This window comes from Mobula hypostoma, chromosome 6 (assembly GCF_963921235.1).
Source record: "Mobula hypostoma chromosome 6, sMobHyp1.1, whole genome shotgun sequence".
NCBI classification, from domain to species: Eukaryota; Metazoa; Chordata; class Chondrichthyes; order Myliobatiformes; family Myliobatidae; genus Mobula; species Mobula hypostoma.
In genome coordinates this window covers 72,556,122-72,578,691 of record NC_086102.1, presented here as the reverse complement: position 1 = coordinate 72,578,691, position 22,570 = coordinate 72,556,122, and the positions used below count along the sequence as shown (strand labels likewise).

The following is a 22,570-nucleotide window of genomic DNA, read 5'->3' as shown; positions in this document are numbered from 1 at the left end:
CAAACAGCAATAAATAATCTTGTGTATATCTGTGTGTGGTGGTATTCCTGAGTCTCACCCTGGACTTGCATGGCTGACAGTAGTGAAAACCGAGAGAAATCTACTGGCACAGTGAAGCCCTTGAACAACAACAAGACCAAGACTAAAACTGGGATTTGGAATGTATGAACCATGTACAACACTGGCAAGCTAGCACAAATAACTGCAGAAATGTGTCTCACATATACAGCCTACATATAGTGGGTGTCAGTGAAAGGAAATGGACAGGGTCTGGCAGACTAAAGGCAACAATTGGTGATATACTCATGAAGGGAAGATGGTCAGCATCAAGCTGGTGTAGCTGTCATTTTGAAGAAGGTCATTGAGAAGTGCTTGCTGGAGTGGAAACCAATCAGCAGTAGGCTGATGAGAGTCAGGCTGAAAGGGAAGCAAGTGTGATTCTGTGCTATGCTCCAACTGACAATAGTGACATTGAAGAAATGAGTGCTTTCTCTGAACAGCTGCAATCGGAGGTAGAGTTAACTCTACGCCATGACATAATCATTGCCATGGGAGATCTAAACGCAGAAGTGGGAAATAGCAGCTCACCAGGGTCATGGGCACGCAGGGATGTGGACGATGAGGAGCGATGAATAACAACGGTGAAAGACTGATGGAGTTCAGTACCATGAACAATCTGGACTCAGGAGTGATGCTCTTTTCACAGTGTGAAATCCACAGTAACATGGTGCTCACCCAATGGACATGACAAGAACCAGATTGACCATTTAATGGTCAATGGTATGTGGAGATGGTCCTTGCAGGATGTAAAGGTGAAGAGAGGAGCAGATACAGGAAGTGATCACCATCTTATTGTAGCAGTGATGAAAGTCAAGCTGAGAAGCATTGGGACCAGAACACGTGTATGTGGAGACAATTTTGATGTTGAAAAGCTCAAGGACACCAGTGTGAGATCTGCCTTCACCATTCAGTTGAAGAACAGATTCCAGGCCTTGCAAGACCTTGAAGAGGATGTGTCAGTAGACAGGATCGGCACAATGTGGAAACTGATTGCCCCAGTCTTCAAAGAGAGCAGTGAGGTTTGTCTCGGATACAGAGCCAAAAAGAAGAACAAAGAATGGATACAGCAGGAAACACGGACAGCCATAGAAAAAGATGGAAAATTAAGAAGAAAGTGTTAACACGAATTAGCATACACTGAAGCTAACAAGAAAGTGAAGAGAGTTGTAAGAAAGGAAAAGAGAGTCTACATGGTAGACCTTGCAGTGGAGACTGAAGCAGCAGCCAGTCAAGGTGATCAGGGAAATATGTATAAGATCTCAAAACTGGTGTGTGGAAAGAATGGTCTGCTTTTGACAATTGAGAAAGAACAAGAAGCACAAATGGACAGTGTATTTCAGAGAGTTACTGAATAGTCCATCACCAGATGAAGAGCCTGATGTACAAGAGGCAGCAGAAGACCTTGACATCAACACTAATCCTCCCAAGACTGTGGCTGCGATTAAATCGCTAAAGAACAGCAGAGCTCCAGGACGTGACAATTTGAATGCCAGTCTGTTCAAAGCTGAACCAAAAATTGCAGCAACCATCCTGCAGCCACTGTTTACTATTGTAACTCTCTCACAAGGGCCCGTATACAAACTCAGCTTGTTAGCCGGCTCTGCTAACAGCCACCTGACTCAGCGGTGAGAAGGCCTCCTTTCAAAACAATATACGTCCAGGGTCGGTATGACTTGGGGTTCAACCAAACAAGACATTGGAAATTCTGATTAACGGAACCTCGCTTTGAGTGAATGCTCTGTAAACACTGGCCATAGGCAATTACCAGTTGGCAAGAGATAACAGATCATACACTGTGTAAAATTTTATAAAGAGGTATATTTACTAATTCAAGCTGTAATCAAACAGTTAATAGAGAAAAAAAGAAAAGAGAAAAATAAATAAAAGGTACCATTACAGTTAAACCAGTCTAAATGTGCACACAAATGTTGGAGCTCATTTCGGTAGTAGATGGCTGTACAGCTTTACTCTCGCCTCTATATTCTCATCAACCAATCACAGGTAGAACTTCACCTTCTCGGACTCCTTGGTTTCATGAAGCACTCCTTGCACTAGGGTCATCCTTTCAGATCAGATCCCCCAGGCGACCTCCTGGATCCTCTCCTTTCTGCATCTCCTGCCAAAAAGCCATGAATCTGATTACTGTCTATCAGAAGTCTCTCTCTAGAACCTTCTCTCCATCCCACCATCCTCACTGGCTGACACAACATTCCTAAGTTGAACAAAATGGCTCCTTATCTTTAGCTGAAACCAAAACGTTCTTGCCAGCAGAACATACTGCTGCTTTTACAGAAAACTGCTAAAATAAATATCTCACAGCATGGCAATAGAATTCTTAACCAGGACATTACACTATAACCTGGGAACAGGGACAAGTACCCAAGAACTGGACAAAGGGAGTTATTGTTCACATCCCCAAAAAGGGAGCAGTAACAACTGGCGTGGCATCACACTTTTGTCAGTGCCCAGCAAGGTTCTTGTCAAAGTCATTGTCCAAAGGATCACAGATGCTGTCAATATGTACTTGAGGAAAAAGCAAGCTGGTTTCAGGAAGAACAGAGGCCATGTTGATCAGATCTTCATGCTGTGTAACATCATAGAACAGTGGCAGAGACAACTGTATGTGAATTTTATGGACATTGAAAGGCTTTAGTTGGCCCTGGCAAATTCTCAGACCACACAGGATTCCTTCCAAAATTGTCTAGCTTATCCAGAGTCTCTTTGCTAATTTTACCTGCACAGTTAGGGACTGAAGTTTGAGCTTTGAAGTCAGGCGAGGTGATGTTAGTGATATTATTTAACCTGGTGATTGACTGGGTTATGAGGCAAACAATGAAAGATAAGCAGAGAGACATTAGGTGGACTCTATTCTCTACTTTATAAGACCTTGACTTTGTGGATCACCTCTCATTGCTATCACATACACACCAACACAAGAGAAAACTCAGTCCCTGTGTATCTTTGGTACACAGGTTGGACTCAGAGTCAGCCAGAGAAAGGTTAAGACCATAAACTCCAATGTAGAGTCTCCTCCTCACGTCAAGGCACATGGCATCGACTTACCCAGCACTGACAGTTTCACCTACTTGGGTAGCACCATTCAGCAGAATGGTGGGACCAAGGACGACATTCAGTGCAGACTCAGCAAAACGAGAAATGTCTTCAGGTCAATGAGCAACATATGGGACCAACCAAGTACAGCGTCCACACCAATGTGGTGCTGGTGCATGACAGACAACGACCATGTCAAGCCGTCGTCATTCCATACCATGAGCCTCCGGAAGATCCTCTGCATTTTCTGGCCAAGAAAGATCTCCAAGCACGCTTTACTCCTTCGGCATCACCAAGATGACATGCCACAATCATCATGAGCAAACTTCGGAGAAGGATTGGGCACTTGATGAGAAGAGAAGCCAACTCCATCATCAAGACAGCACTTCAATGGACCTCTGAACTTAAATTAGAACTTTGAACTGAAGGGTGGAGGAAATGCGGGAGACTAAAGACAACTCGGCGCTGTATCGTAGAGGCAGTAGTATGACCCTGATCCACACCTGGGACACAATAGAGAAGATGGCCAAGGACAGACAGTGATGGAGCACCTTCATTGCTGCCCTAAACATCAGCAGCATAATGGGCAGCAAGTAAGTAGACAAGAATGTGAATGTTGCTTTAATTTATAATTGCACAAATATCAGTAGCCATGTTATTTTCTGATTAGCGGTTCCGTAAAATGGTATATATATTGCTGGCTGAAGTTCTTTATTGTGCAAATTTCAAAGCATTGCAAGGGGTTAAGATAAAGTTGTTGGAAAAATAATGGGGGAAAGAGATGGAAATATTGTGATATTATACTGTGATATATATGGTTGAAATGTAATTTTCGTGTTGTCAAAAAATGCTTAAATTTGAAGATTTGGTATATGGACTTCATCCACCTACTTTTCCTTTCTCCTCCCATGTACAATAAGTGATATGTAGGAGGACTGAAAGGATATTCAAATCTGAATGTTTATTGCACACACAATGAAAACACAGTTCTATTTATACAAGAAATTAAAATAATGTTGTTGTTTGAACTTCAGGTAATTTAATTTTAGTTCTTTCAATTTTAGTTTTCAAAGGTGAAGGAAAAGTCATAGTGTATTGAGATTCATTTAATTATTACAATTGAATTTTATGTTTTATTTTATTTTTTAGTATGCTTTCTCTCCTTTTTTTCTGATACTATTAAGAACGAAGAGTCTGAGTGAGATTTTCCTCTCTCACTCACTTATTTCAACCAGATAGTTATTTCTTCAGCTTAAATTGTGATTGTTGCTCTCACAGTTGAGAATGATCCTCTCCATAAGCAATCTCTCCAGTAGCGTCACAAATACATTAACAGCCACCTTTCCCAGTCCTTTAAATCAAGGCATTTTGAAGTCAGTGGTACCACCCTTTATTCTTAACAGTGCAGTCTCGAAAACCATCTGAATATAGCACTTTACTTCCTTGCAATACGTTCCTTTTGACTGGTTGAACAATGGATCAGAATGCTTTAATAAGCATTTTTCAACAAACTGAAAAATGATAGCCGAGAAATTATTTTATAAGGTAACTTTACAAACTAATTCTATTTTAAAGATTAAAATTAAACTTCTATTTCTATTTGGTTAAAAGACAAAAAAATAACTATTAGTCTTTTCATTTGTCTTCCTTATACAATATAAACTTGTATTATATTGCCAGGTCAGGCTCATTTGATAAAACACATACTCCCACTTGCAGCATGCAATCAAGCAAGTGAAAAACTCAGTGCTAGTGCCCGGAATGCAAATTTATTGCTGGAAGCATAATTTTAATGTCACTAGCTTTGCATCTCAATCTGTTCCTGTCATATTTAGACCTGTAACCCAATTTTATCACTCCTTAGGGTGACAGCTCAATCTGACATTTGCGTGTCCATTCCACTATTTCTTCTCTGATCTTCTGAATATCGAGATTTGGTTGCTGAGAGCAGAATTCTTGGGGCAAGGATGAGGGGAATCATGCCAGAATCTATTGTTTCTTGAAAGATCATTACTAATGCTTACACAATCTCTTCAGCCATCTCTTTCAGAACCTGAGGGCGTAGACCATCTTGTCTAGGTGATTTATCTACCTTCAACCCTTTTAGTTTCCCAAGCACCTTACCAGTATCCAAAATGGTATACTTATTATTGATGGGTATGGCCACAGGGGACTCTGCAATGTCTGCCTATTTCCCTGCCTTCTGACCATCACCCTGTTACTTGCCTCCTGTTCAGTTCCATTTAATTCAATGTGAAGCCCATTGTCTAAACTATATGGTATAATTTGAGACATTCAAGTCATCGCCAGCTTCCTTCAGTGTTATCTAAGATTATTGAAATTGCAAAAAAAGGGTTTTGATTAGTTGTAATTTTTTTTTAAAGAAACATAATTATATGCAGCGTGGAAGACAAAAAATATTTATCTTGCAAATAAACTATTAATTTTAGTTTAAGCATACTGGCAAAGCAATTTCAGCCCAAAACGTCAACTGCTTTTTTCCATGGATGCTGCCTGGTCTGCTGAGTTCCTCCAGCATTTTGTGTGTGTTGCTCTGATTTCCAGTGTCTGCAGATTTTGTCTTGTTTGCAAAGTGATATTTACTGTCTTTTGATATGTGGTGAATACGGTAGAGGTCTTATGTTACCGATGATACTCCAAACCACAATTAAAATATACTCTTTAAATTCTGAAGCATAAACCCACCACGCCAGGTAAAACAGGTGCAGATTTTAGCCCATGAGAGAATTGAGCTGAAAGGTTTAACACCAATGAGGACACCTTTTTGCAAACTGGATACTTAATTGGCTGTGGAATAAGCATGCACTTATTGAGCTGGAGCTGCATTGGCCAACACATTAAGTCAATCAGCCTATTCTCAGCTTGTGCCTGCTTGGAGAACAGTAAAGAGTGGCCAACGTGATGATAATTTAATGTTGATCTGAGGTCGCTGACCTCACTTCAGAGCTCAGTACACCAGCTGGCATGCTTACTTAACCTCACACAGCTGAATATGCGTTCAAGAGCAGGAAGGACACCAAACGGTTTTATTTAAAGGGATTGCATATCCATGGAATAGTTACTGCTTGATTTGACTAACTATTGCTTCAGCTGTACAGAGGTTTAGTGCAATGTATGTTATTTTGTGATTGTTAAAAGGAGTTGTGAAATAGATGCTGAAGAATTTATTCTAATTTCACAACCTCTGTGCAGACCTGTTGCTGGGAAACGTGGATGCATAGGTAGACGTTCCCCAGGGAATGTCACACACACACACACACACACACACACACACACACACACACACACACACAGAACAGGCATTGTCTCAAACTTTGAAGTTAGTATGTGAGACTCTTTTATTCTTATTTAGAGATACAGCATGGTAAAGAGGCACTTCTGGCCCAAAGTGCCCGCATCCTCCAATTACATCCTTGTGACGAATTAACCATCTTTGAAATGTAGGAGGAAACTGGGGCACCCGGAGGTCCACATGGTGATGGGGAGAGCTCATTACGGACGGTGGCGGAATTGAATCTGGGTCTCAGGCACTGCAATGGCGTTAGTAACCACTACCTCACGGAGCCCTACCATGCCACACTCTCCTTTTCTGCAGTGATAATGTCCTTATTGAAACCTGCCATCAGCATCAGCCATAACTCCACCTTCAAACCAAGATGAGGAGCACATTGGCACTGACTTTGTGTTGTGTGAAACCAGGTTTGCAGGTTCGGTGAATGTAGACACAAGACACTCACTACCAGTAAGTTGGTTAACAATTTATTTACAAGATGAGACCGACACTAAGCATTCAGTAAACCCATCAAGCTACTCTCGGTTACAAACACTGAACGCCTGAAGGGGCAGGACAAAACAGACACTAAACATACACACAGTGACAAGTACTTAGCTAAAGTGTGCACCCATGCCCTCTGTACTGCAGCACACCCCCACTGTTTACTGTTTCCATGGCATTGCCGATCAGTCTGAGAGCGGAAAGAGGTTTCATGGTTACCCATGTCAGATTTAAGCTCTACCTGTGTCGTGACATCATCAACTAAACAGCAGCTAGTGGGAGGGGCTGCAATGCTCCTTACATGGGCCAACCTCTGCCCCTCACAGGAGAGTAGCTTTCAATGAGCAGCTAATTTAGACACTTACTGCAACACTGTGACAGTGGACTGTATTCATAATTTGCAATTTTCTGTCTTCTGATGCCATTGAGGAAAATGAAGTATTCTCGTGGGTCAGAGAGCAGCACCAAGAGTGCATAACTGTGCAAATCTGTAGACTTCCTAGTGATACCACTGTCACTGTTAGTGTATACATTGCATGTTGACTCTAACATATACTATAAACATCTTCCACTCTTTCATTGCCCATCTGGGATTTGACCACATGCACCATGTAATGTTAGTTAATACTGAGAGTGGTCCTGATGCCTTCGTACTAGGGGCTATTTGCTGTGTTGCATGCATTTGAGCCTTTTAACTAAGAATTAGTTAGCTCGTGTATGAGGAGGGTTATCCATTGATTGCATAGCTCATGAAACTGGTTTGGCAACCAGGCATATATGGACAACATGATGGAACGAAGGCATTGCTGCCAGACAAAATTTTATAGAGTAGACCATCGGTCTGTCTACATTCAATGTCTGCGGTACCTTGTATGAGCCTTGCAGTTCTTGAGTTGGTGCAAAGGTTTATGGTGGTTTCTTCCACAGCTTTACCATATTGTGACAACCTCCCCTGCCACCATCTAGGGAGCAAGAACACAACAAGGACAGGAAGAAGGAGAGCAAGTTAGGAAGCCATCTAAATAGCTGGCATCTGAAACATCTCATCCAGTTGTTCTACCAGCAACCTCAGTTCTCATTCACCAACAGCCACCATTCCTTCTCATTGGCAATGACTATCGTAGTGTCTGTATGTCCACAATGCTATAGCAAAAACCAATTTAGAATAATCATTTCAAACCAAATTTATAAATGAAAAATTACTCATAACTATCAACTACTTTCCTTAAGGATGTCATCTTAGTATTTTCACCATCCTAGAATCCCAGTGCCATGCTTGCACTATAAGTGGTGTAAAGTTATTGCAGATAGCCTTGAGAACAGATTGGAAGGCCTGGCCTTGCACTGAACCTTCTTCACAGGCAGAATGTGGACGAGGCTGGTTGAGGGAATGGTTTCATGCTGGGACAAAGCAGGATCATGCTTTACAGTGCCACCGCCACTTTCCAGGTGCCGTCTTTGCCAAGGATAGCATTGCTAGACTGCTGCTACACTTGGAAGATTGGGACATGATAATAATAGCACTCATAACTTGCCCATCAGAGGTCAGCAATGTTCAGAGGCATCTGCTAACTAATTCTGCTCTAATAGAGCTTAGATAAGGGCCATCAGGTCCTACAATATCCCTGCTGGGTCCATGCATACCAGAATTCTCTGCGCTTCAATTTCTGCACAAAACCCTCCTTGAGACTGGCACTGGACTGCCACTTGCTCGACCTTAGACACAGGTTTTTGATGCGTGTTATTGTGGGTGTCCATCAGGATCCACCAAAGTGCTCTTCTGTTTATGACTGACTCCCCTTTCCCTTAGGTGTGGCCACTATATCACATTTCACTGGCTGCATATTGAACCTTTAAGTGACTGTTATTTACACCCAGCATTTGTGTCTGAGTTGATAGCTGTAAGTGTTGTCGCTGATTAACTGGACTCTGAAAACTCATACTCATTCCTTAATCATCCTTCATTTTACTTGTACACAAGCAGATCAGCATGGTCCCTGTTACCACACTGTTCTGCATTCTGAACAGAGAAATGCAATTTTTATACAGAATTGACTAGCAATAACCAATATTGACTATTTGGTAAATTGTGTATCTTTGAATTTCTTACTTGCAAGATCAATTGCAATTCACAACACAGGTGTTTAAGTCATAGGAACTACAAGCTAACAACTATTGATATATTGAAATTAGTAATGTCAGACATCCCACCTCTCCCGGAAGTTCTGGGAGTCTCCCGCATATGAATAGTGACTCCCTGATGCCCGCAAATTATATACAATATGACGGAAATCAATTTTTTTTGAGAGCGAGCGAGAGAAAGCAAGAGAGAGCGCAAGAGCGACCACGAGAGAGCGAGAGAGAGAGAGAGAGAGAGAGAGAGAAAGCAAGCAAGCGAGCGAGAAAGCAAGCAAGAGTGCTTGACAGCACGCGAACGACCATGAGAGAGAGAGAGAGAGAGAGAGAAAGAGAAAGCAAGCGAGCGAGAAAGCAAGAGCGCTTGAGAGCGCGCGAGCGACCACGAGAGAGAGAGAGAAAGCAAGCAAGCAAGCGAGCGAGAAAGCAAGCAAGAGCGCTTGAGAGCGCGCGAGCGACCACGAGAGAGAGAGAGAGAGAGAGAGAGAGAGAGAGAGAGAGAGAGAGAGAGAGAGAGAAAGCAAGCAAGCGAGCGAGAGAGCGAGCGAGAGAGAAAGCACACCATGGCAGAATGTTCCAAAAAAAATATAAAACGTACGTCACCCCAGACTACACTAAAGTGTACCCCTGCCTAATAGGGGTCAAAGTAATGACAGTGTTGCTCCCTGCACTGTTTGCAACAGTGACTTTTCTATTGCCCATGGTGGGTTAAGACTAAAAGACATGTTGAGGTGAGTTTAACAGGTGTCATTCGTTCATTAGCATAGCTAACGTTATTTAAACTAGCTGGCTAGCTGCTAAGGAGCTACTCTATTGTAGACATCCCACCTCTCCCGGAAGTCTCCCTCAAATTGATGGTGCTACCTCCCTGAAATGAGTTTTTGCAGGGCGGGATGTCTGTAATATAATTGTCCCTCAGTTGGTGTATGTTCTTTGAATCTTCCATTATATTCTTAACTTGTCTTTGTAAGCAAAATGGCTCTGCACCCCCTCCCCCCACTGTGCAAAGGGAATCCATGCTCTACAGAGACCTATCACCTACCACTTGTACTTATTCCTCCCTTCCCTCCATCTTTTTCTTGTCTTTTTTTCCTGTTCTGATGAAGGTTCTCAGCCTGAAATGTCAACTGTTCATTCTTTTCCTGAGATGCTGCTCGGCCTGCTGACTTCCTCCAGCATTTTGTGTGTGTTTCTTCAGAGACCTTGCCTGGATGTTAATTAACCCTTGCCTTGCTGCAACTTTCACACAAGGATTAAATTGATTGATGCCCCTTCATCTTCACTGTCGTTTTGCCTTTTCCAGCCCCGTAAAGAAGGATGGGGGAGGTTTGTTCTTAGACCATGTGTATCATGTGAATCAGAAGCGTAAATGTGATAAGGAACAAAAGCTCATAGATTGAAAGAATTCTCTTTATAGAGTGTGTTTCATTTCCCTTTGGGGATGCCCACATAATTTATTTTTTAACTGTAGCTACTGTTGTACTGAAGGAATTGCATCAGCAGGTTTTCACAAGAGCAGCTTGATCTTGACCTGATGTAGATAGCGAGAAGCGACAGAGGGGTTAGCTCCACCATCAACCTTTAGAGTAGAACCACTGGAACTTTTGCAGATGGAACCTCGGTTTGAAGTCTTATCTGAGATGTGGCATAGTCTTAACAGCGCGGCATTCCCTCAGGATGTCTGTGCTCAAGTCTTTGTACTGAGTCTTGAATTGCTGAACCTCTTCCTCAAGATCTGTGAGTTCTACCAACAACTTAGACACATCTGACAGCATGTGCGAGGATAATGTCATCTTCCATGATTTGAACATTCTCATTGGTTAGGTGTATCAAAGCTGTTCACATCAATCTCAGCTGCATTGCTTTCTCCAAGATGGGGAGGAAGTGCGAGAGTGTTAGTTCCTTATTGCCTTACTGCTGCCAACACAACAGTCTTTTGCAGGTTGACCTGGAAGAATGAAGAATGTGCATCACTAAACATAATAAACGTGTTTGGGTGATGCTTGTGTCATTGTTGAATAGGTTGCAATGTGGGCAAGTCATGAGAGGTGAAGATGAGGCACATAGTAATGAAGACTGTGGGAGAAGTGAATGTCATGTATTCGTGCTTCCTGATGAAGGCTGCTGGTGGGTGAGTGATGAAAGCTCAGAGCAATGCAGTTGCAGAGTGTAAAAGGTGAAATGTGTCTTTACGTTTTGCAATCTGCCCCTGATATTGATTCCCTATTGAGATGTTCTGTCACTCAGCTGCAAGGGTCAGTGCTGTTGGTGCTGATTACCCTGGCATTTGAAGATGCATTCACTGACATTGACTGCACGTGTAGTGGAGTTGAAAGTCTGATGACACCGATAACTAGCAAGTAGAACTGTATTATTATTTTATGATAGATTGTGTCTTTAAGTTGTGTGAATAACATATTTGTGTTCTATTTCCAAAAACATTTGCAAAACTGTATAGGTTGGAGAGTGGTTTCAAATTCTTGTAAATAAATGTTCAGGCTTCAACAAATGGTTTTTATTTTAGCCAAATGTTATTTATCGTTTGGTTGAGTATTAAATACAAGTTAATGTGCATCCATATACATTTAGTACAGTGCAGCCAATTCACTATGTAAATACAGTGCAGCCCTTCAGAAATCCCTCTCACCACCCTCTCTTCCTTTCCACTTACTCTTGTTTGCTCTCCAGTCACGTTTCACAATCCTTTGTCATTCAATCATTTTCAATCCATCCCTTTCCTTCTCTGTCATGTGGCCCTTCTTGTTTCTTCCTCCTTGTTCTTTCTTCGCTTACTTCTTTTACACCAGCCCTTGTTTTTCTCACAGTCTCTTACTTCTATCCCTTTCCTCCCTTCTTTGCTCTTCCCGCCCTCTCCCTCCTGTCTTTTCCCTCACTGGTTTGCAAGCCTACTATCCTGCCTTCCACTCCCTTCACCTGAATTTGCCCATCCTCCACCCACCACATGCCTCTGAATCCTTCTTGCTTCTCACCCTCCTTTCTCCCTTCCTTCTCTTTTTTTAGTTTCCCCTTTTCATACCATGCTCCCTTTTTCACATTCAGATTCAGATTAGTTTATCGTCATATACAGTATTCCAGGACACAATTCCATGCTTCCTTTTTTCCTCCCCCCACTTTCATTCCCATTATCTTCTGTTCTTTTTATCACCCTTTTTGTTTCTTTTTCACATACTACTTTCTCTCTCTTCCTTTCACCTTTCAGTCGCTCATGTTCTCTTTGCTCTTTTTTTCTCAGCATCTTCCTCTTCTTTCTCACCTGCTTCTCTCCATCTGTGCCACTGTTGTTTGTACTGCATTTACTTAGTCTGATTTGAAGACTGCACATTATTTTAAATATTTACAGCAGTTCAATGGGTCAGCAGATCTGCATGATAAATATGATTCCTTTTAAAATGATCACATAAATAGCATATGTTGACATAAATCCAGGAAGAATAAGTTTGCTGTCTTTGTATCACTGAAGAGCAATCCTTCAGTCTAATTTTGCATTCTGTTGTCTGGTTATTCAATGATTGTTGCCATTTGGATTTCAGTATTGTCATGGTTGGATATGGAACAGATTATTCTAATTTCTAATGATGGATCTTGCTTACATGTGCAGAAGTTTCCCAAAAGAGCAGCACAAGGTTTTGTGAGAATAACCTGGTGCTTTCATTAACGGTCTGACTGACAAGTGAATAAATTGGAGCCATCTTGAGATTGTATCAAGGTTGTACACCAAACATGGATTCATGCCTGGATATATTATGCCTTTTCTTCCTTGTGGTTCTTGAGCAGTATGTTACCATGGTGACAGGAAGCTCACATTCAATTTGACGTGCTGTAATCTTGGGGGCTTTTAATTTCATCAGTGCATGGTTTAGACTGGCGATGCATTTTTCTGCATGGCACTTTGTCTCTATGCAAAACCTACTATTAATTGGGCTTCATTATTTCACTTGACGATTGCCTGAGCACCTTGTCATTTTCTCCCATGGGTTTTCGGCTTTTATCTTAAGATTGTGACTCTGTGTGGGAAGGACGGTTACTCATCAGAAATTGTACACGTGTCCCAGTTTAGCAGGCTCTGGCTGGGCTAGCTGGGCTGCAGGTGACGGTGTTTGTCAAGCTGTGAAATGCAGCAGTGAGCATGACACAAAATGTCCCCTAGCTGAGGTCAAATGAATGGCTCCAGCTGTACATTTATTTCCTGAGCAGGAGGCAGTAGCAAGGTTTCAAGATCACCGAATCCACTTGGCTGTCTTACTCCTGTACTCACAAAAACTATGATGAATTGGTTTAATTCTGCCAGATTTGATCTGCCAAGGAGGTGGCCAGAGTGGGGCGGGTGGAGGGGAGGAGGCATCACATGTCCCTGTACATCACATTCCTCAATCAACTCCATCTGTTACCTTGTCAAAATATTCTATCCAATTGATTAAACACGACGTGTTCTTCACATATCCATGCCAGCTCACTTTAGTTGTCCATTTTATTCCAGGTGACTGTTATCCCTGCTTCAGATAAATGTTCCTAAATACCTTTCAACCATTGAAGTTAAATTGACTGGCCGGTAGTTGCCGAGCTTTGAATAAGGGAGTATCATTTGCTCTTCTCCAATTTTCTGGTATCACCCCAGAGAGTATTTGGTATGATCCCAAAACAGTTCTAAAGGTGGAATGTGGTCACCAGTTGAGATCTTAAGCTGAAAGAGAGGGAGATTCATCATTTGAGGTGGTGGGTGAGGCTGCAACTGACACCAATGGCTCAGGGAAGAAACTATTGTAGAGGCCTAATGTTGCAGTATCTACAATTTCTTCAAATGAAGTTGTTTTCTAGAGATTTAATGGGTTTGGAGTTAACGAGGACTTCCAAAAGTATTTGATAATACTTTGGGAGGGGGGAGAAGATGGCGGCGCCACGGCAGCGTGTGCGGCCACTTTGGTGATGAATATCTGTTATCTGTCAAGTAGGGGACTGTGCACAATTGTGATTTGATGGAGACAGACGTGAGAGCACAACAGAACAAATGGAAAACTTCTGAAATGCCCGCTTCGCTGCCGCTGCTACTGTGTGGTAACTGGAATCTCCGGAGCTGAAGGCCCCGAAATCCTCGGCTTTGCGTGTTTCAGCGGCTGGGATGAAGGCATTCAGCAGAGGATGGCGCTCGGGAGGCTGTATCGGAGGGCTGGTCGAAAGCTCGAAGTTTTCAGACGGATGGACTCAGTGTTGGCTGGGGTCGGCTGCTTCCAAGGTATCGGCAGGTTGACGGTGCCTGGCGGTTTATGGCAAGGAGCTTCTCCCTTTTGCCGCCGCTATTGGGGACTCGGGAGTCGATCGACTCAGGACTTTGAGACTTTTTTTTTACTGTGCCCATGGTCTGTTCTTTACCAAATTATGGTATTGCTTTGCACTGCTGTAACTATATGTTATAATTATGTGGTTCTGTCAGTGTCAGTCTTTGGTCTGTCCTGTTTTCTGTGATATCACTCCGGAGAAACATTGTATCATTTCTTAATGCATGTATGCATTTCTAAATGACAATAAAAGAGGACTGAGTGTTCTCATAATCTAATAATACAACTGGAGATTGTATTGAAGGTAATTTTAGTGAGAATGTTGTGATTTTTGTTGGAAACAAGACATTTGGAGACTGGTATGGTTGTGCTGCATGTGAAGTGGTGCATTCAGGGATAGCTATGAGGACATCAGATGTTCTTGATATTAACTGGAATTGGTTCATTGTTGTCACATGTACTGAGACACAGTAAAAAGCTTACCTTGCATACCATTCATAAAGATCAGATCAGTACATTGAGGTAGATTGAGATTAAAAAAAATGCAGAATAAAGTGTAACATCTACAGAAAAAGTGCAGTGCAGGTGAACAATAAGGTGTAACCTCATAACGAGGTAGATTTTGAGGTCAAGAGTCCTCCTTGTGGTCACATGTAGAGCTGTTGCCTTGTCAAGCTGCTATGGATCCATGAAGGATGCATCCTGTGGTGCACCAGGATAAATTAGTAAGATTGACAGGGACATGTCAAATTCCTTTAACCTCCTGAGAAAGTACAGGCATTGGTGATCTTTCTTGGCTCTGACATCTACGTGGTTAGACCAGGACAGGCTGCTGGTGATGTTCACTCTTAGGAACTTGAAGCTCTCCACCACAGCACCGTTGATGTAGACAGGAGCATATGTGCCTCCAAATTGTATTATTAAATTAGGCAGCGCACTAAATTGTATGGATGGGAACAGGAATTTACTAAGTGAGTGGTAGAGGGAGTTGGTGGGGTATAGCATGAAGTGAATGTGGAGATTATCAAAATCTTTTATTGATATTGAAGATAAGGAGTTAGTAAAATGCAACTACATTTCAGTCTCTGTGTACATAAATAACCAAAACAATGGAAGACACAATAAATCTAATAGAATAATTGTATATTACATTTTATTTTTAACAGGTGAGAATCAATAAAAAGATGTTCCAATTGTTACAAAATGTAGGTTAGTGTCCATCTGGAGTATATTAGTTTTGGCCACTTAACCTCAGGATAAATTAAGCTATTGGAGGCAAGGATTCATTCTGAGTCCAAAAACATGAGGAATGATCTGGTTGAGTTGTTTTAAAATTTGTAAAAGTGTAGAATAGGGTGGAACTAATCCTTTTTCTTGGGGCATCCTAGGTAAGTGTGTAGAGTCTTAAAGACGGAAAAGCCAGCATACAAAGCAAGTCTGGCTGAATATGTGGAAAGAAATAGAGTTAAAAGTTAATGACTTTAGATCAACTGTTATTTAAGATTTCCAATGTCAACCACATATTGGTATTGTAATTGTAAAATTAAAACTTGCCCGGTTAGAAGTGAAATCACATTTCACACAAATGATAGTGGAAATCTGCAACACTCTCCGTCAAGACCTATGGAGTCTGGTCCTAAGATTTTTAAATCCTTGATTAAAACTTTTAGTTAGGCTCTTAAAAAATCACATAATAAAAAAATCCCATTTGGTGAATGGGTTTGAAGCACAAATTTGCTGTGATTTTAATGAAGAGATCGAGGGTCTGAATGGGATATTGCAGCTCCAATCAGAATGCGTGATATTCCTCCCTTCCCTCTGCTGCCGGACTTCATGGATAGAAATCGTTTTAGAGGGATATGGGGCAAACACAATCCACTGCAATTCGCCTACTGCTGAAACAGGTCTATGGTGCTGGATGCCATCTCCCTTGGCCTTGCATTTATCTTTGGAGCATTGAGACAGCTAGGACACCTATGTAATAACATTGCAGCTTTGCCTTCAATGCTATTATTCCAGCATGCATCACCAAACTCCTGACCCTAGCATTCAACACTTTCCTCTGCATCTGGTGACTTTCTGACCAACAGACCGCAGTCAGTAAGGATAGGCAGCAAAACCTCCACCACCATGATTGTAAACACTGGCGCCCCATAAGGTTGTCTTCAGCCCTTACTCTACTCCCTGTACGTGCATGACTACATGACCAGATTCTGCTCGAACTCCATCTACAGGTTTGCAGGTGATACCATCATAGTGGGCCATATCTCAAATAACAATCAGTGGGCGTACTGGAAGGAGATAGAGAACTTAGTGCCAGGGTGTCATGACAACAATCTTTTCCTCAATGTCAATAAATAAAAGAGCTGATCATTGACTTCAGGAAGGATGTCAGTGCCTATGTTTGTATCTTTACTAATGGTGTTGAGGCTGAGAGGGTTGAAAGTTTCAAGTTCCCGGGGCTGGACATCACCAAGCGCCTGTCCTGGTCCAACCACATTGATATCATAGCCAAGAAAGCTCACCAAAGCCTCAACTTCCACAGGAGGCTAGAGAAATTTGGCATGTTCTACCTCAATGCACTATGTAATCATTTTATCTGTATAAGCAGTGTGGACAGATAAACTTTTCACGTGTATCTCTGTACATAAACCAAGTATAAATCAAAACCAAAGCATGAGGTTAACTTAGATGGTTAGCATGTATGACTTGGGCCAAAGTGCCTGTTTCCATGCTATTTGACTCTAACTCCACCAATACCTAAGCACAATGCTAGTTTTAGTGGTTACAGTCCAAAGGATCAGAATTTACACACATATTAAAGATATCCAACTTCATTTTTCTGGGCTTATGTTTTCAGGTTTTGCTTCTCCTTTGGATCAATCACAATTTAAGTTCAGCATCAGGAAGAATATTCCCAGATAATTAAGCTCAGTACAACAAACTTAGTGCCTTTTCTGTCTAAATTGCACGGAAATGTCTTGGAAGGGTCTCTGTCCAGTGCTGCTGTAGCATATACTTGAATTAGACTCCATAACAATTTCTCCATTGAAACCTCTTGCTTTGGTGTCTGTGCTGATTCCTTCTGTCTATCTATTGCTGAATAATTGGCTGGATGGCCACAATCATTGTCCCTTTCTAAAGTACCCAGGCACGTTCTTTATACTTGTGCTGGTTTGTGAATACAGAAGTTGTGGAATCTTGCTTAAAAAGCAGCTTTTTAAATAAAGGTATAAAGATAAAACATCTTCCCACATTGTTCAAGCCTTTTACTGCAACAACATTCTGGACCAAAAGTTTTCCTCTTCACTAAGAGGAGAAAGATTTGTTTTACCATTACTTTTTCTTTGCATTTGTTGTCCATGCTGTAAATGTACTTCAAGTAATGAATGCCTTATGATGCCCTTGTTGGAATGGTAGTCCAGTTGATTAATGCATCTGGCTGTTTAGAGTCAGAGTTATAGAACACTACGGCACAGAAACAGGCCCTTTAGCCCATCTAGTCCATGCTCAATTATTTATCTGCCTAGTCCCATTGACCTGCACCTGGACCAAAGCCCTCTATGCTGCTCCCATCCGTGTAGCTATCCAAATTTCTCTTAAATGTTGAAATTGAACCTGCATCCACCACTTTCACTGGCAGCTCGTTCCACACTCTCACCATATTTTGAGTGAAGAAGACCCACCTCATGTTCCCTTAAATATTTCACCTTTCACTCTTAACCCATGACTTCTTGTTCTAGTATTTTCCAATCTCAGTGGAAAAACCCTGCTTGCATTTACCCTATCTATACCCCTCATAATTTTGTATACTTCTATCAAATCTTACCTCATTGTTCTACACTCTAGAGTCCTAACCTATCCAACCTTTCCTAATAATTCAGGTACTCCAGTCCTGGTAACATCCTTGTAAATTTTCTCTGCACTCTTTCGATCGTATTGACATCTTTTTTGTAGGTAGGTGACCAAAATTGCACACACTTCTCCAAATTAGGCCTCAACAGCATCTTGTACAACTTCAACACAACATCCTAACTCTTGCACTCAGTACTTTGATTTATGAAGGCCAATGTGGCAAAAGCTTTCTTTACATCCCTATTTTCTTGTGATACCACTCTCAAAGAATTATGGATCTGAATTCTTAGATCCTTCTGTTCTGCAGTACTCCTCCATGCCCTACAGTTCCCTGTGTAAATTCTACCCTGGATTAGATTAGATTATGAGGACACTCAGTCCTCATTTATTGTCATTTAGAAATGCATGCATGCATTAAGAAATGATACAATGTTCCTTCAGAGTGATATCACAAAAACAGGACAAACCAAAGACTAACACTGACAAGAACACATAATTATAACATATAGTTACAGCAGTGCAAAGCAGTACTTTGATAAAGAACAGACCATGGGTATGGTTAAAAAAACGTCTCAAAGTTCCGATTGACTCCCGATAGTCCCCGATAGCAGGGTACAGAAGGGAGAAACTCTTCTGCCATAAACCTCCAGGCACCGACAACTGTCGATGCATTGGAAGCACCCAACCCCAGTCAACTCTGAGTCCGTCCGGAAACTTCGAGCCTCCGACCAGCCCTTCGACACTGAGCAGCAAGCACCATCTCTGCCAAGTGCTTCGACCCCATCCCGGCCGCCGAGCAGCAAGCAAAGCCGAGGATTCAGGGCCTTCTCCTCCGGAGATTCAGGATCACACAGTAACAGTGGCAGCGAAAAAGGCATTTCAGAAGTTTCTCCAGATGTTCCTCCGTTCTCTCACGTCTGTCTCCATCAAATCAGAATTGTGCATGGCACCCTACTTGACAGATTACAGATATCATTCACCGGAGTGGCTGTGCAAGCTGCGTCGCACCGCCATCAGCTGTCCTCCCAAAGTTCAACACCTCACATTTGTCTGCTTTAAGTTCCATCTGCAATTACAGCCTCTTTTTCCAGCTGATACAGATCCCACTGCAAGTTTTGATGGTCTTCCTCGCTGTGCACTACACCCCCAATCTTGCTGTTATTGGCAAATTTGCTGATGCATTTTATCACATTACAAACCCAGATTGTTGATATACTGTAGATGAAAAATACCAATAGACCCAGCACTGATCCCTATGGCACTCCACTAGTCACAGGCTGCCAGTCAGAGAGGCAATCATCTATAACCACCCTTTGACGTCTCCTGCAAAGCCAATGTCTAATACAATTTACTACCCCATCTTAAATGCTCGGTGATCCAGCATGGAGTTTGGGTCAGGATTCCTAGCAATACATCAACTCATGGCTTTCTCGTCTCTGTTATAGCTTTAGCTAAAGCAGTTTTGACTGTTTGGTTCATCCTTTCTACCGTCCCTGAGCTCTGAGGGCGGTAGGGTACGTGGAATCATTGACAAGTCCCTAACAGCTGGCACATTTCCTTCATCACTTTCCCTGTGAAATGTGCTTCCTGACCCCAGTCCACCTGGGCTGGGGTTCTCCACCTGAGGAGGATTTCCTGAGCTAAGATATATGCTGCTGTACTGGTGGTACCATCTGTTGTTGGGAAAGCCACTACCCACCAGTGATCTATGATTACCAGGCAATAGCTTCTCCCCCTGCATTTTGGCAGGGGCCAATGATGTTGATCTAGATGTTTTTCCAGGGCCCCCACAGCCAGGCTTGTTTGCCAGCTGCACCTTTACGCCCTGACCGGGAGTATGCTGGGCTTAAATGATACAATAGTGACAGAGGTTTCAACATCTTTACTTATCCCTGGCCACCACTGGGGCTGCCGGAGGGTCATGATATTGCTGTGCCTTCCCTGATGCATTACCTCATGATATAACTTCAGTAGTACTTGCATTGTGTTGGCGCGTGGCCAAGCAGTTAAGGCGTCGGTCTAGTGATCTGAAGGTCGCTAGTTTGAGCCTCAGCTTGAGCAAGGCACTTAACCAGGCGTTGCTCTGCAACGACACTGGTGCCAAGCTGTAGTGGCCCTAGGGCCCTTCCCTTGGACAACATCGGTAGCGTGGAGAGGGGAGACTTGCAGCATGGACAACTGCTGGTCTTCCATACAATCTTGCCCAGGCCTGCGCCCTGGAAACCTTCCAAGGCGCAAATCCATGGTCTCATGAGACTAACGGATGCCTATATAAAGTAATTGCGTTACCTCATGATATAATTTCAGTAGTATTTGCATTACCTCATGATATAGCTTCGATAGTATCTGCATCACCCCATGATATAACTTCAGTAGTACCTTTGTCAGAATGCTATTTATTGACTATAGCTCAGCATTTAACACTATCATTCCTACAGTCGTGATCGAAAAGCTACAGAACCCGGGCCTCCGTACCTCCCTCCAGAACTGGATCTTCAACTTCCTAACTGGAAGACTACAATCTGTGCAGATTAGAAATAGCATCTCCACGTTGCTGACAATTAACACTGGTGCTCCACAGGGATGTGTGCTTAGCCCACTGTTCTACTCTGTCTACACCTATGACTGTGTGGCTAGGCACAGCTCAAATGCCATCTATAAATTTGCTGACGACACAACCATTGTTGCCAGAATCTCAGATAGAGGGCATACAGGAGCGAGATACACCAGCTATTGGAGTGGTGTTGCAGAAACAACCCTATATGCAACGTTATCAAGACCAATGAGCTGATTGTGGACTTCAGGGGAGATAAGATAAGGGAACACATACCATTCCTCATAGAAGACCTAATATGGATGCAACATATTGATGCAGCTATAAAGAAGGCAAGACGGTAGCTATATTTTGTTAGGAGTTTGAGGAGATTAGGTTTGTCAACTAAAACACTCTGAAACTTCTACAAAGTGGAGAGCATTCTGACTGGCTGCATCACTGTCTGGTATGGGGTGGGGCGGGGGAATACTGTGCAAGATTGAAATAAGTTGCCCAAACTTGTAAAATCAGTCAGCTCCATCATGGGTATCAGCCTCTGTAGTATCCAAGGCATCTTCAAAGAGCGGTGCCTTAGGAAGGCGACGTCCATCATTAAGGATCCCCACCACCCAGGACATACCCTCTTCGCACTGTTACCATCAGGAAGGAGGGACAGAAGCTTGAAAGCACACACTCAGCCGTTCAGGAACAGGGGCCTTCCAATTTCTAAATGAGCATTGAACTCATAAACACTACCACACTACTTTTTTTCTGCACTACTTATGTTAACTATTTAATAAACATATATACTTAATGTAACACAGTTATTTTTTTCTCTATATTTGCTTATCATGCATTTCATTGTACTGCTGCCATAAAGTTAACCAATTTCACAACATATGCTGGTGATGTTAAATCTGATTCTGATCTTGTTCATGGTACATGGTAGGGCTGCTGGGACTCCCTACTCCCCATGGGTCCAGCTCCCATATGATCACTCCTTTACTCCCTCTCACCTCCACCTCTTCATATAATTTTACTGAACTGACTCCTGTAGTTTCTTCCTGCAGATTTACAATTTCAGTTGCCTCTTGTTCTTCTGCTGCCCTTTTTTTGTCCTGATGTCTGGCCACTCATTCCTGCTTCGATCTTTATTCTCCCCTTTCTGTTGAATCTTTAATCACTGCAGCCTCTGCTGGCAGACTCGCTGCTTCCAGCAGTTATTGTAGTGGGCGCCCGCATTGAATGTTTACCCCTTTTCAGGTTACAAATCCTCATTGTATCCAGGCCAACAGCTAATGAAGAAACACCCCAAAAGCACACGTGCTGTCTCTGTATATATGTATATGTATGTGTGTGTATATATATATATATATATATATATATATATATATATTAGCTGTCTGCCCTTACTGTGCTTCTGTCGGAGTCACCAGATCCCCCACCTGGGCTGAGCAACCTCCGGTCGGTACTCCCTCACCAGTCCATGCCTTCCCATCTATGTACCTCTGAGCCCCATCTGCGGAAATTTGCTCTGCGTCCCCTTCCAGAGGTGTTTTCCTCACACCAATATTTTCCTGCTGCTCCGTTTCCATTTGGCACTCGTGTTTCTCCCCTACTATTAGGATGGTGCTTGCGGGGTTCATTCCAGTGCCCCTTACTATTGCCACCGATTTGTCTTCAAGGATGAGAACTGACTCCCAAGCTGCCCTTCTGCCATCGGTGACTGCTCACGGCCTCCCTGTGTTCAGACGTCCTACAGTGGTATGGGGAGCATGCGGTGCAAGTTGTCCCATTATCAGGACGGTTCCTCTACTTGCACTGCCCACGCTGCAGAGTCTAATG

The 22,570-nt window shown here is 42.6% G+C and overlaps 1 protein-coding gene across 5 annotated transcripts in view; it reads left to right on the top strand.

The window, feature by feature from the left end:
* Positions 1 to 22,570, top strand: part of cnksr2a (connector enhancer of kinase suppressor of Ras 2a) — a 554,785-nt gene that overhangs the window by 90,108 nt on the left and 442,107 nt on the right. Inside the window, exon 1 of one of the 5 annotated variants that reach the window (XM_063050992.1) lies at positions 11,131 to 11,170. The exons of the other annotated variants lie outside the window; for them this stretch is intronic. Within the exon in view, the coding sequence (XP_062907062.1) occupies positions 11,140 to 11,170 (31 nt within the window). The 5' untranslated portion in view covers positions 11,131 to 11,139. Of the gene's footprint in view, positions 1 to 11,130; positions 11,171 to 22,570 lie in introns of those variants that run through there. 5 annotated transcript variants of the gene reach the window in all.